The 14,243-nt window shown below is 59.3% G+C and overlaps 1 protein-coding gene and 1 long non-coding RNA gene across 4 annotated transcripts; one reads left to right on the top strand and one right to left on the bottom strand.

Annotated features, from left to right (window-relative positions):
* Nucleotides 1-97: 97 nt before the first annotated feature.
* Nucleotides 98-11,824, top strand: VPS9D1 (VPS9 domain containing 1). Of its 2 annotated transcripts, none has more exons than XM_012737233.3 (15): nucleotides 98-330; nucleotides 1,781-1,856; nucleotides 3,253-3,342; nucleotides 3,450-3,612; nucleotides 5,324-5,435; nucleotides 5,519-5,581; nucleotides 6,018-6,070; nucleotides 6,160-6,247; nucleotides 6,541-6,626; nucleotides 7,164-7,681; nucleotides 8,300-8,429; nucleotides 8,761-8,969; nucleotides 9,192-9,291; nucleotides 10,493-10,597; nucleotides 10,987-11,824. In XM_012737233.3, exons 1-15 carry the CDS (start codon nucleotides 232-234, stop codon nucleotides 11,081-11,083), a joined length of 1,989 nt encoding a protein of 662 aa, XP_012592687.1. In that variant the 5' UTR covers nucleotides 98-231; the 3' UTR covers nucleotides 11,084-11,824. The 2 variants fall into 2 exon arrangements, with proteins under 2 accessions (XP_012592687.1, XP_012592686.1); XM_012737232.3 differs by having other exon boundaries at nucleotides 3,250-3,342.
* Nucleotides 3,826-6,231, bottom strand: LOC109729829 (uncharacterized). 2 transcript variants are annotated; one of them, XR_012913728.1, is made up of 3 exons: nucleotides 6,142-6,231; nucleotides 4,747-5,609; nucleotides 3,826-3,954 (listed from the first exon to the last, which is right to left on the bottom strand). It is a non-coding gene; the product is annotated as an uncharacterized LOC109729829 (long non-coding RNA). The 2 variants fall into 2 exon arrangements; XR_012913729.1 differs by having other exon boundaries at nucleotides 4,747-5,662; nucleotides 6,142-6,224.
* Nucleotides 11,825-14,243: the final 2,419 nt, after the last annotated feature.

The following is a 14,243-nucleotide window of genomic DNA, read 5'->3' as shown; positions in this document are numbered from 1 at the left end:
GAGACAGGCGCGCCCCAGTAACTGACAGGACCTGCCCCGGGCTCCGCCGCCCCCGCCGCCTCTACCTTCTGGGGCGCAGGTTCAAGAAGCCCGGACGCCGGAAGTGAGTCCAGGCCACTTCCGGTGGTCCGCGGCTCGGCGGCTCCCGCGCCCGAGCAGGCTACGTTCCGGGCTCTCGGGCGCCCGCCCCGCCCCAGGCCTCTGTCGCCGCCGCCTCCCCCGCCCGGCGCCATGGCCGCTGCGGCCGGGGACAGCGCGGTGAAGCCGCTGCAGAGCGCCATGAAGCTGGCCAACGGGGCCATCGAGCTGGACACTGGCAACCGGCCCCGGGTGAGGCGAGGCGGGGGCGGGGCGGGGCCGCCGCAGCGGCTCCAGAAGAGACCCCAGCCCAGCGGCAGGCCGGGTGGGCGAGGACAGGGCCGGGCCCCCACCCAGGACTTCTCACCGGCAGTTCCTGGGGCCCAGGACGAAGGCGGGAGGCACAGTGGGGACGCTGGGCTCCGGAGTCTGCAGTGTGACCTTGGACAGCTCACAGCGCTCTCCTGGCCTCAGTTTCCCTGTCTGTTCAGTGAGTCGGTGAATTAGAGCCGAGATTTTATTTGCACAGGGGATTCAGGAGGGTCTTTGAAGCCACTCTCCAAAATATATGTGGCAAATAATTCCATGGTTATGTGTATTTTTCTGGGCAGAGACCCTGTGGATTTAGTCAGGTTGCCACACGGTATGGAATACAGAAAAGGCCACTGCCTCCCCATTCGTGATGTGGCTGTCTGCAGTCGCCTTCAGAGCAAGGCGTCTGGAAGGAAGGGCAGGCAGGGGAGGGTGTTGTGGCTTGTTACTGAGATTAGGTGCTAACTCGAAGGGGGGCCAGGTAGAAAAGCCGGCTGAGCCACACTGGGCTACCCAAGGAGGGGAGGAGTCTGCCTGTGCCTAGGAAAAGCATCCTACCCAGTTCCTGAGTATGCTGCTCTCCCCAAGTTGTCTATCTGGGGCAGCAGGTGCCCCCACAAGTCAGAAGTCCTGCCTGGAATCTGGTCTGTCTTATCTCTGAAATGTAGACTTAATTAAAGGTGGGTAAATTTTACAGCTGGGATAAAACAAACACTGTGCTGATACAGTTCCTGATGCCCTGTGCTGCCAGAGAGCCCTGCACAGAGCAGTCACACCATCCCCTTGAAACTGGCAGCATCCATGTGTACTAGGCTCTGTGTGCACAAGGAACACGTACTCTGGGTTCTAGGAAAGGAACTGCCCCGAACAATTCTAGCATTTGCTACATCACTCTCTTTTTAAGATCTTTTTAAGCCACTGAGTGAATGGCCCTTGAGTTGCACAGGAAGGAAAGTGTTGCATAGAGGTGAAAAATGACAGCAACTGCTGAAGCTGCTTCCCCAGGCCCCCTGAAAGATGACGTCAATTCCTTCCTGCACAGGGGAGAGAGGCAGGCAGAGGAGAGGTCGATGGCCGCTTGGTCCCTGGCTTTCACTGCCTAATGCAGCAGTTGTAGGAAGAAGTGTTTTGACATCATTCTCAAGTGCTGACAGCTTTTCCTTCAAGTCCGGAGAGTGGGGATACTATCTGTGCCCTGGGCAGAACACCACTGATTCAACAACCCTGGAGGGATGACGAGCTGACCACACTGCAGACTGAAGTCCCTTGGGTGTACCTCAGAGATAAATGCCATTGTTCCTGTATTTCACACAAGGGCACCAGGCAGGCATGGCAAGAGTCATTACCCTATACCGGCCTGATCCCTGCCATTTCTCTTTCCTGGACACAGGAGGCGTATGCGGAATACCTGAGGAGCATCCACTACATTTCCCAGGTGTTACTGGAAGAGGTAGAAACGACTAAAGGTACAGCTCAGCCCAGGCTGCTTTTTCCATGCTGGGGTAGCTTAGCCCCTGATGGGTCCCAAGCCTGGGGCATCTCCTGTGTCCTTCCATCCTGGTCGTTAGGTGGCGAGCACTCAGTGACTGTGAGCTGTCACAGTGTGACATGGTGGCAGGAAGGAGCCAGTGCTGTGGGTAAGGGGATGGAGACTGGGGTGGGGCAAGACACTGGCCCCAGTGAGCTGCACACAGGTGGGGCAGCAACCCCAACAGAAGGGTGTGCAAAGGCCCTGAGGAGGGGAGGGTGGGGCAGGGCTTTGTGCACCTTTGGTGGAACTGGGGTCATTCTGGTACAAAGGGAAGCTCAAAGCAGCTTTGAACCTTGTGGGAGAGGCCAGTGTGGGAGCAGAGCGTCCTGGAGTGAGGACTACGCAGAGGTGGGAGGAGTGAAGGCCTTGGGGGCATGTACCCTGCAGGTGTAACAGGCTAGACTTGCTCCGGGAGCCGGGGCAGGTGCAGACTTGTAAGGGGAGGAATAGAAGGTTCCACAGTGAGCACATTTGGGGGCAAACAGCTTGTTGGACAATGAGGTCAGGGAGAGAGAGCTAGTGGTTACCTCAGCATCCCGGGGAGCCAGTGAGCTCAGCTGAACTCTGGCACTCCCAGATTGATACGTTGGGAGGAGGAGGTGGCAGAGGATGCAGAAACCTGAATGGCCCACCATATTTGGCAAGATGGGGTGTGCAAGGGCAGTTTTGGGGGGGAGAGTCATGGGCTAAAACTGGGTGTGGCGGGAGAAGAAAATAGGAGTTTGAGACAGGTTTACTGTACAGGGGGCAGGGAGGTGGGTCAGAAGCTGGGGCTGGTGGAGGCCAAGGAGAGTTTAACCGTGGCAGCTCCTACAGGTGTCTGCTGACAGGAGAGATCCCAGAGGGACAGGGAGAGCAGAAGGCTCTGGTGAGCAGGCAGCGTGGGTCCAGCAAAGGCTGAGGGGGACATGGAACCTACGGGAAAGCAGGTCTGTGCATACACGTAGCAGGGGATGGGCAGGGAGATCCCCTCAGCTCGACCTTATCTCTGTGAAGTGGCCCTTAGAGACTGTGTGGCCTGCCTCCCAGGGCACTGTGGTCGCAAGTGAAGCCTCAGTGAGGAGTAAAGGCCCTATTTAAGTCAGGCCTCCGATGAGGGGCCCATGGTCAGTCCGAAGCTGGGCTGGCCAAGCACAGAGCCTGTGCAGGGCCACACGGTAAACCCTGGGCAAGTCATCAGAGGTGAGTGAGGACAGCTGGGTTTGCCCCACGTCGGTGGTGAGTGAAGGGTAGGTCTACCTAGCTTTTCTACTTTCTTGTTTCTATCTCAGCAAGTATCTGATGAGGGAGAGAGCTGACTGTGACCACCCTTCTTGTCCCTTTCCCAGAAGCTGGGGAAACCGTGCCCTCTGACACCTCAAAGATGCTGAAGCTGGCGGAGCAGTGTCTGGAGAGGGCCCAGTCCACAGCCGCCAAGCTTGGTGGGTCTCCTGCAAGAGGCCGTTCTTCTGGGGCATCCCCCAAGCCTGCATCTCCTTTGTGGGATGCGGGCCCACCCTGCTGACCCCTGGCTTTGTATGGCTTGCAGGGAAAACACGCCTGAAGCCAGCCATGCCCGTGGCTGCTCCAGTCCCCTCACCCACCAGCCGACACCGCCGGGTTTATTCAGATGAAGGAGGGAAGCTCTCTCCTTTTCTGCCACCTGAGATCTTCCAGAAGCTTCAGGTGGTAGAGTCACAAAGCTCTAAGAAGTAAGATGGGGCAAGATGGGAGGTGGGCTGAGTCTGGGATTAGGTTTAGAGGCCCAGGAAGGTGAGCTGATTTGGGGGAATTTAGTTAAAATGAGTCCCAGAATGGAATACCCTTTTGCCTGGCGGAAGCAAATCCAAATTCTCTTTGGAGGAAAGCATCTGCATCCTTCATAAAATAAGTGGCACACAGTCAAAGACAATCAAACACAAAAGGAAATAAGAAACTATGAGTGAATGATAGCTGAAACAGACCTGCAAGGTCTTCAGGGTTAGCAGGCACAGATGAAATATATATAGTCGATCCTCTGTATCCATGAATTCCACGTGCACAGAGTCAACCAACTGCAGATTGAAAATAGTTGGGGGAAAAAATACAAAATAAATAATACAGCATAACAACTATTTACATAGCATTTACATCATATGAGGTATTATAAGTAATCTAGAGCTGGTTTAAAGTATACAGTAGGATGTTTGCGGGTTATATGCAAATATTATGCCATTTTAAGTAAGGGACTTCAGCATCCGGGGATTTTGGTATCCGGGGGAGTGGGTTTTTTTTTTCCTGGACTCAACCCCCTATGCATACCAAGGTATAACTGTATGCTGTGTTTATAGAAACAAAGAGCTAGTCTGAAAACATCTAAAGGGAATAACAAACTATAAAAGCTGATCTAGCTAATAAAGAACTAAGTAAAAGTGAAACAAAAAATACTAAAATTATTTCTAAATACTAGTTGGGAACAAGAATAAATTATATCCTCCAGTAAAAGTCCACACAATAAACGAATACACAAGTTTATAACAACAGAGCAGACATAGCCAAAGAGAAAATTAGTGAAATTGGAAAAAAAGGTCAAAAGATACCCATAAATGTGTCACAGAAACAAAAAAGGAAATGAAGACAGAAAATGAGAGATGGGCTGGGAAGGGGCATTTTCAAAAAAGAAAATATGAGAGATGGAAGGTCTAACATAAGTTAATTGGCGTTCCAGAAAGAGAGGAGAAAGAAAGCGGGAGGGGAGGCATTTGAAGAGACAATGGCAGATAATTTTTGGAACTAATGAAACACACAAGACACAGATGCAAGATGCCCAGTGAGTCCCAAGTGGGATACATACAAGAAGGACCCACCCCTCCTGGCGCTGCTGCGGCTGGGCCTCCTGGGCTCCTTCCTGCTTCCCATCGCCTCACTTCTGCATGTGCAGCTTCACGGCAGGGCCAGGCACAGGACTTCAGTCCCGGGACAGTCTTTTCCTCCTCAGTCTTGTTTTCCCACAACCTATACTCTACCACCCCTGACAGCAAGAAGATATGTGAAACCAAAAGCTTTCAAGCTGGAATGGCTATTGGTGACTGTCCTAAAGTAGAGACATACTTCTTCCTTTCCTGGGTTGTAGGAAATCTAGTCTAGCTGTTTGACCCATATAATGCCTTTGAAGAGTTTCACATCATTGCCAAACATATATAACTGGTCTTCATAAGTCAGTGGCCCATCCAGCTTCTCTTGAAAAGTCAAAAGTCCTGGCAACTCGAAGGCCTGTGTTCCAGCAGCGCAGGTATCTCCAGGCCACTCCCTCTCCATGACCTGCCTGCCCCCACCACCACCAGAGCGGGTCCGGGTCCGCAGGGATGAGAGGGAGGGTCCTCAGGTCACCAGAGCACCCCTGGGCTTCCTGGGGCCTGGACGGCAGCTTGTCCCCATTTCCAGAGAGCTAACACCACTGGAGGAGGCCTCCTTGCAGAACCAGAAGCTGAAGGCTGCATATGAGGCCCGGATGGCCCGTCTGGACCCCAGCCAGGCCATGCAGAAGACATCCCTGGTGAGTTGGGCCCCGGGACTGGGGTTGGTCGGCAAGGGTCGGGCTGGGGGTTCGGGAGTATGGCTCACTCCTTCCTTTCCTAGACCCTGTCTCTGCAGAGGCAGATGATGGAGAACCTGGTGATCGCCAAAGCCCGGGAGGAAACAGCATCCTTTCTGATCATCCTGGTGGTCCCTGAGGGAAAATTCACAGCGTGGCCTTGAGCTGAGGGCAGAGAAGTGGGCTGCCTGGGGGAGCAGAGGAGCCAGGGTTGGAGCGTAGCAATGAGAATCCTCACGCCTTAGAGGGGCGCGTCCTCTGGGGGGTCCCAGGCCCTCCTCTGGCTCTCCTGGCCGCCCAGCCGGCTGCCCGCCGCCCCCAGCCTTCTCCAGCACCGGCCCGAGCTCGCCGCTAAGATGTGCCTCCCCTGGGAACCCCCTTCCCGAGTCGGGCCCGTACTCCCAGCCCTGCTCGCCCGCCCGCCCGCTGCGCCCCGCGCCGCAGGCCGGGGTCCCGGGGGCGCGGGGCCGCCAGGCGGCCGGGGACGGGACGGGGCGGAGGCCGCGCGGCTCGCACTCTGCGCCCCTTGACTCTGCCGCCCAGCTCCAGCGCAAGATGGAGGAGCGCCGGCTGCGGCTGCAGGAGGCCGCCAACAGGTGCGTCTGCGGCTGCCCGGGCAGCCGGGAGGCCTGGTAGGGCCGCGCCCTAGGTCCGGCCCGGGGCCCACCTCGCCCTTGCTCCCCAGGCGGTTCTGCAGTCAAGTCGCCCTGACCCCGGAGGAGCGCGAGCAGCGGGCGCTCTACGCCGCCATCCTCGAGTACGAGCAGGACCACGTGAGTGCAGCGGTCCGCGCGGGGCGGGGCCGGGGCTGGGCGGAGCTCTAGGGGGCGGGGCCAGGGCTGGGCGGAGCTCTAGGGGGCGGGGCTCCATCTGGTGGGGCGGGGCCAGGGCTGGGCGGAGCTCTAGGGGGCGGGGCTGAGCCAGGGGCCAACTGGCCTGCTTGCGTTGGGCTCCCTCCACCCTGGAGAGGCTGGACAGTCTCCTGGGGCCAACCTTGGCACGCGGTGCGGGGCATCCCCGTCGTGGGAGACCCCCGTGCTTTCCTCCAAGGCGCCCTGTCCTGCAGGACTGGCCAAAGCATTGGAGGGCCAAGCTCAAGAGGAGCCCAGGGGACCTGTCGCTGGTGACCAGCCTGGTCTCACACCTGCTCAGGTACCCTGAGCCTGCAGGCACCCCCCTGATTTGGCCCCACAGAGCCCCTGTCCACTGGCCTCAGCTCCTCCCCCTGCTGCTGTTACAAAAGGCGGTTACAAAGCCAGGAGCTTAACTGGGAGGTTGGGAAGGCTGTTGCCTGGGGAGAGGGGCAGACTGCCGAGGTCCCTGCCTGGCCCCTGTGGAGCCTCAGCTGCTTTGAACGGAGGGTTTCCTTGGCTTACCTCCACTTCCCCATGGGGGTGAGTCAGACTTTATTTGAAACATCACCGACAGGAAGTAATCCAGGAATCACTTCTCTGAACTGATTCATAGTGTGGCAGCTTTGTAGACAGGTGGGTGTCACAGATGAGGGCCCGAAGCTCAGACGGGTGAGGTCAGTGACCGGCTGGGGCCAGCAGGTAGACTGCCGCCCCTTCTCATTCTGACGGGTGGCCACAGAGGCGCATGATCACTGCTGAGGCACGAGGACGGTGGTGGGTGCTGCCTCTTCTTGGGGTGCAGCATTTCCCAGACAGCCAGCCCCTCTCCTTGCAGCCTTCCCGACCACCCGATCTCGCAGCTCCTGAAGAAGCTCCAGTGTGCCGTGTACAGCACGCTGTACCCTGTCGTGAGCAGGGCCGCCACCAGCGCTGCACCTGCCCCCGGCTGCTGCTCCCTGCCCCCAGACACTGACCGGCTGCTGGCTCCTGGGAGCCGCCGGCTCCGGTCCTCGCAGAGCCTGTACTGCATGCTCTCCCCGCCAGAGCCCAGCACCGCCCCGCGGCCCCAGGACGGCTCCCCTGCCCTCACCACCACACCCCCGATGTACCCTGGCCCCCTGGACAGAGGGGCAGAAAGCAGCCCCGGGGGGCCACCCTCCCCCCTGGGAGATGCCTCATCCCACCTGCCAGACAAAGACAGCTCCTTTGAGGACCTGGAACAGTTCTTGGCTACCTCTGAGAGGTGGGGCCGGGGTCTTGGGGGGCAGCCCGAGCCACAGACCCCAGGGATGCAACAGGAGCCCCTGCTGGAGCAGCTGAAGAGTGCTGTGAAAGACATACACAACGCCATCGGTGAGGCCCAGGCCAGGCAGTGGGGGAGCTGCTCTGGCTCCAAAGCAGCGGGCAAGTGCAGCTCTCCAGGGCCTTGGGTTAAACCTGGGACACAGTCCTTCCCTGGATGCAGCCGTGCCAGCCCTGACCCGCAGCTCTGTCTACCCTCCCCTGGGGCCAAGCATTCTGCCCAGCAGAGCAGGCCCTGGCCCTGCCCCAGGCCCTCAGAGAGCTGGCGGGGCGGGTGTTTGAGTCCCCACTGTCCTCACCAGGCTGCACAGGAAGGAGGGAGATGGGGCCTGTTTACCTCTCACTCCTTTGCCCTGTCCGGGTCAGTATGTCAGAGCCTGTGGTCAGCAGGTGGTCCTGGCTGTCCCACTGGGTCAGACACTTCATCTCAACCCCAGGACTGTGGAGCGTGTGCAGCCTGGTGGTGCCAAGAGGCTCAACCCTCGGCCTCTCTCCATTTGGAGATGGTGTGTGGATCCCTCACGCCGAGCCCTCTCTAGAGAGGGAGGCTCACTGTGCTGCCACGTTCCGGGGGACTGGGGCCACTGGCTCAGACAGGGAGGAGTGCCGCAGCCTAGAGGTGGTGCCAGGGGTGACTCTGTTGGGACATCCTGGCTCCCTTCCTGGCAGACAGGCTGCTCTCGCTGACACTTCTGGCCTTCGAAAGCCTGAACACAGCTGCCTCCAAGGACCGTTGCCTGGCATGCATCGAAGAGCCCTTCTTCTCCCCGCTGTGGCCTTTGCTGCTGGCCCTGTACAGGTATGCCCCCCGCCACACTGGCAGCCACCCCTGACTTCAGCTCCAGTCCCCCACTGGGCCTGCCCGGCTCACTTGGGCACCGTCTGCTCTCCTTTCAATCCCTGAGGGGTTTTTTGGTACTTCTGGCCAGGGCTGTGCTCTGAGGCTATCCCCAGGTGTCCCCAGTTTGCAGGTAGGGCCATGCCCACCTCCCACTTCTGGGGTCTCAGGAACAGCTGGGACATTTGCTCGGTTTGCACGGCCAGCTTTCTCCAGCACTGAGCCCCAGAGGCCTCTGGCCACAGTCCTGCCTCCCCCCAGGGAGGCTGAGCCTGGCCTCTCCCCGACACAGGAACGTGCACCGCGCCCGGGAGGCCGCCCTGGGCAGGAGCATGGAGCTCTACAGGAACGCACCCCCCACAGCCATTGGCATCCCCACCAAGCTGCTCCCCCGGGACCCTGAGGCTAAAGGGGCCACCGCCTACCCCTACTGTGCAGCAGCGCAGGAGCTGGGGCTGCTGGTCCTGGAGAGCTGCCCCCAGAAGAAGCTGGAGTGCATTGGTGAGGGGGCTCAAGAACCAGGGAACAGGGCCGGGCGTGGCAGGGTCCCACCCAGTGGGCGACCTGGAGCCTCTTGTCGGATGTGGGAGTGGGAGCGGTGACCACAAGGCTCACCCAGCTCTTCCTGGCCCAGCATATCCAGAGACAAGCGGGTGGTCCAGGGAGTGTGGGGGCCTCCTTCTGCACCCCCTGCACCACTCAAGCCACACATCTGTGCCACAGTGCGGGCCCTGCGGGTCATCTGTGTCTGTGCTGAGGACTACTGCCACACCCAGGAGATCGCGTCTGAGGCTGGACCCCAGCCCGTGGCTGTGGCCGCCATGTGAGTCCCAGGAGGGCCGGGCTGGGGGCCACCCTGGGAGGGCACTGGGCAGGTGAGGGGCTGTCCTCCTGCCTGCAGAAGCCCGTTAGTGGGAGAGGACTCTCCCTGCCCGGCATTGGGCATCCCCTGAGCTGCAGAGCCTGTCTTCTGGAAGAACAAGCCTATGGCTACTGAGGACCCCAGGCTCAGAGGAGGCGAGGGCAGGGCTCCTGCCCCATGGCCATGCGCGGTCCAGCCCCCCTGGGCAAAGCTGTTCACACTGTGCCCCGGGAGCTGGGCCAGGGCTCCATGGGGGTCAGGAACCCCATGGCTCATCTGGTGATATTTAGGGTTGCTTTTCCCAGAAGCATATGCTTGGACCCACAGGTTCACATTCGGGGGAGCAAGGGAGTGGTGGGCCCCCTTAAGCCACCTAGGCCCTGGTGAAGAGCCTGCTCCCTACACGGGCCTCCCAGCCAAAGCAGGGAGTCCTGCAATGTCCCTGTCAACCCTCCTCCCAAGGGGCACGCAGGGTTTTCCCCACCGGAGTTCTGCAGGCCTCGGGGTAGGGATGCCCGACCCTACCTCAGTCTCCCCTGGACTCAGCTGAGGCCAGCAACCTCCCGAGTCCACCTGGAGTCCACCTGGAGCCAGTATCCCCTCAGCTCCTGCATGGGCTCTGCCTCCTGCAACCCTACCCCATGGGCCAGGGTCAGCCCTCAGTATGCCTATTCCTGCAGCCTGGGGTGGGCCTGATCTAAGGCTCCCTCCTCCGTCTTATGGAAGCTGCTGCCCTGTGGGGTTCTGAGCGCCCCGCAGAGCTTCACTGGCTTAGTCCTGCGGTGGGTTTGGGGTGCTCGCTGTGCCAAGCTGGTGACACCAGTTTCAGCTTGCTGCTGCCCAGACCCTTGGTGTAGGGCCCCCGGTGGACCAGAGGGGACCCTGCGGAGCGTGAGTGAGGCAGCTGCAGGGGGAGGGGCCCCCATCCTGCCCCCAGACCCTGGAGCTGCGAGGTCAGAGCTCAGGCTTCTCCATTGTGGGGAGATGGCACAGCCTGGAGGGCCTGGGGGCCCCTTCACTGCTCCCAGGGGTCCCCTGGGCCACAGGTGCACAGGAAGGCACAGAGAGGGCAGCCAGCATGGCAGGGCTGCTCCAAGGGCCAGCAGGCCTGGGGAGGGAGCGGCACCGGCCCCAGCCCACAGCGCTGTGCCTTGCCTGACAGTGGCGCGGACGACCTGCTGCCCATCCTGTCGTTTGTGGTGCTGAGGAGCGGCCTCCCCCAGCTGGTGTCGGAGTGTGCAGCCCTGGAGGAGTTCATCCACGAGGGGTAGCGGCCTGCGGGGGGGCCCTCTGTGGGAAGAGCTGGGGGCAGGGCAGCCTCGCTTGCCAGGGGACCTAACCCCGTGGTCTGGTGCCCACAGGCTACAGGCGTGTGGCCCCACCTGTCACAGAGCATGCCTTTGGGCCACCCCTTTCACTCCACCTGTGTACAGGCTGCCCCCAGCCAGCATGTCCCATTCTCCTGAGGCAGAGCTGAGGGGCTGTCCCCTGAGCACATCCTCCAGGGGAGGGGCTGAGGGGCCCAAGGACAACGGGACAGGTGGGAAAGGCCTCCCCAGCCTAACCTCCCTGACAGCCCACCTGGGGGCAGCCTGGTGCCCTGTGAGGGCGTCCCTTGTTCCCCGCAGATGACATGTGCTGCCTGTGTCCCTGCAGGTACCTGATTGGAGAGGAGGGCTACTGCCTGACGTCGCTGCAGAGCGCCCTCAGCTACGTGGAGCTGCTGCCCCGGGGAGCCCTGGGCAAATCGTAGAGGCCGGACAGACTCAGGGTTCCCGGGGCCATTCCTCCTGTACCTCAGAGCCACGGGACCCACCGAGGACTTTCCAGGAGCTCACATACCCTGCATACCTGGCACTGGGGCCAGGGGGGCATGTCAGCTGGGGGTGCTCTCAGCCCTTGCCACCCCCTCGCCACACATCTGCCGCCAGGCCGCAGGCAGCACCAAACCAGCCACCAGGACCAGGCTAAGAGGCCCCATTGGGAGCTGAGCTGGGGGCTCCCCTGGGGTCCCTCAGGCCCTGACAGGGGCCCTGTCCCCCCTATGGCTGCAAGCTCCGTGATGAGCATCTGGCTGGACCCCAGCACACCCTCACTGACGTGGAGGCAGCTCCTGGGGGTGTCAGAGTGGGGGGCTGTTTGCTAGCCCATCCACAGCAGTAGCAGCAGTCAGTCCCGTCCCCCAAGACTGTCCAAGCTCCTCTGAGCCAGCTCCTTGTCGGAGTTAAGACGAGAGCCTGCCACCTCCCCTCCCCAGGCCGGGTGCAGGTGGTGTGAGACTGGTGTTCTTCACTGGGCTGCTCTGGGTGCCTGACGGGCCCTGAGCTGCCTCTCACTCACTGCGGCAGCAGGTGGTGAACATTCGGGACCCCCGGCCACCTCCACCCTGAATGTCCTGCCCCAGGGCAGTGAGAGCTGAGGGTCGGTGCCCAACAGTTACATGTCCACTCATGGTCACCCCCCCAGACTAAAATAAAGAGGTCATTGCTGTCTCACTTGACATGGCTCCTCAGCCCCCACCCTGCTGCCCACCAGAACCCACTGAGATGGATGGTGAGAGCCACAGCACCCCCAAACCCAGCCTGGCCCATGCTTGTGAGGGTCTGGGAGCAGGAGCTGAGCAGGGCTCTGTCCTAGGAAAGGACAGCTCTGCCAGGCACCAGTGGGTTGGGTGGGGTTGGGGTCAGAGGTCGTCACAGAGGACCTGAGCCCAGAGCCCTCGCCTGAAGGTCTCTCGGGAGTCATTGTTGGTCTGCGCCTGGAACAGGCACACAAGTGCCCTGCTGTGGAAGCACGTGGCCCCTGGAGAGGAGGGGCAGGTGGCTGAGCGAGGCAGACTCCATCAGGAAGGAAGGGCCCCTCTGCCCCCCACACAGGAAAGGGGAGCCCCAACCCCAGGTTCCACCAGGAGCTGGCTGTGGGGTAGTGTTTCGGTCCCTTGGGGAAGGAGTCTTACAAAACGGTAACAGCCGATGTTTATCAGACGCTCCTTGTTTCAAACCCTCTGCAGGTAATAACTGGGTTACTCCTCACAGGACCCCATGGGGAAACAGGTGACATACTTCTCCAGGTGGCTGGCAGAACGGGCTTTCAGCCCGGGAGGCTGACTCCAGGGACCAGCTACAAACAGTGCCAGGGATGCCTGGGACTGGCACCCCAAGAGCAGGCACTAGCACCAGAGCCAAGGCAGGGCAACCCAGTCCCTGGCAGAGCTGTTCTCTAGCTGCAGCCTCCATGGGTGGGTGATGCCGGGGCTTGACCTCTCAGTGATTCCCCACCCCCAACCCCTCACCCAGAGTCCCAGGAACACGCAGGCTGCCACTTACCTGCCTGCCCATGTGTGGCAGAGTTTTCAGTCCGCTGCATCCCAGCCCTCTGTAAAGAAAAGACCCAAACTCAGCCCCTATCTCTACCCTGGACGCCCTGGTGCTCTAACTCCAAGATGCTTCTCTCCAATCATAAGCTTGTGTTCTTGTGAGGCATGGAGTTCTGAGTTCCCTGGACCTGAATCCCAGCTAGATTTGGTGTCTTTATGGGTGTGTATAAGGGGTAATATCCCTGCCCCAGGCTTCAGCATGCATGTCTGAAGGGGGGATTTTTGTTGTTGGAGACAGAGTCTCGCACTGTTGTCCCAGCTAGAGTGTGATGAGGATCCTCCTGCCTCAGCCTCACGAGTAGCTGGGACTACAGGTGTGCACCAGCTAACCGTGCCCAGCTAACTATTCTATTTTCAGTAGAGATGGGCTCTCGCTCTTGCTCAGGAATAGTCTTGAACTCCTGACCTCAACTAGTTCTCCTGCCTCAGCCTCCCGAAGTGCTAGGATTACCAGTGTGAGCCACCACACACTACTTGAAGGTGGGATTTTAAAGCCCCACTTCAGAGAATGGTGATGAGCTATGTCTTGAGCAAATCCTGATCGTGAAGCACCTGTTGGCTTTGCATCAGAGGCAACACCTGTCAGGCCAGTACTTTGAGGGCTAGGCCTGTGCTGGCCCAGCTGTTTCCTTGGCACACATTAGGCAGGCTGTGTTCAGGTGCGCTTCTTGCTGTGTGAGTTTAGGCTACTCCTTTAGCCTCTCTGAGCCTGCAGCGCCTCCATAAAACAGGGATGAGTAGTAGTAGAACCTTCCCACCTGAAATCCTGCAAGTCAACAAGAAAAAAACAGGAGCCCCAGTTAAAAAAATAGCAAAGATTACAAATGGCTACCTGTAGAGAAGGAAATCAAAAAAGCTATTCTGCATAATTCATGTTCAAATCATAGCAAAAATCAAATGCAAATTAAACAAGATATAACGTCACACCCATTAGACTGGTGAAAATCAGCAAGCTGGAAAGTGCTGAGTGTGGTGATGTGTGGGGAGAGAGGGACCCAGTGCACAGCTGTGGGCCGGATGGGGCAGGGAACTTGAGAGAACCAGGTGGCCGTCCTGGGTTAGGTAAGTACAGGTGGACCCTCTGACTAGGGAGTCTGCTTCTGCTCTTAGCCCAGGGTCCACAGGATGTGTGGGAGGCAGAGTTGAGGCACTGTAGCATCCATCCCTGGGGAAGCAAAGAAAGAAATGTGAAGCCGGCCGGGCGCGGTGGCTCACACCTGTAATCCTAGTACTCTGGGAGGCTGAGGCCGGAGGATTGCTCAATGTCAGGAGTTCAAAACCAACCTGAGCAAGAGCATGACCCCCGCCTCTACTATAAATAGAAAGAAATTAATTGGCCAACTAGTATATATAGAAAAAATTAGCCGGGCATGGTGGCACATGCCTGTAGTCCCAGCTACTTGGGAGGCTGAGGCAACAGGATCGCTTGAGCCCAGGAGTTTGAGGTTGCTGTGAGCTAGGCTGACGCCACGGCACTCACTCTAACCTGGGCAACACAGCGAGACTCTGTCTCAAAAAAAAAAAAAAGAAAAGAAAA

The sequence above is a fragment of the Microcebus murinus genome, chromosome 20, assembly GCF_040939455.1.
Source record: "Microcebus murinus isolate Inina chromosome 20, M.murinus_Inina_mat1.0, whole genome shotgun sequence".
In the NCBI taxonomy this organism is placed as follows: Eukaryota; Metazoa; Chordata; class Mammalia; order Primates; family Cheirogaleidae; genus Microcebus; species Microcebus murinus.
The sequence above is the reverse complement of the archived record's forward strand: the minus strand, read 5'-3'. Positions and strand labels throughout refer to the sequence as shown.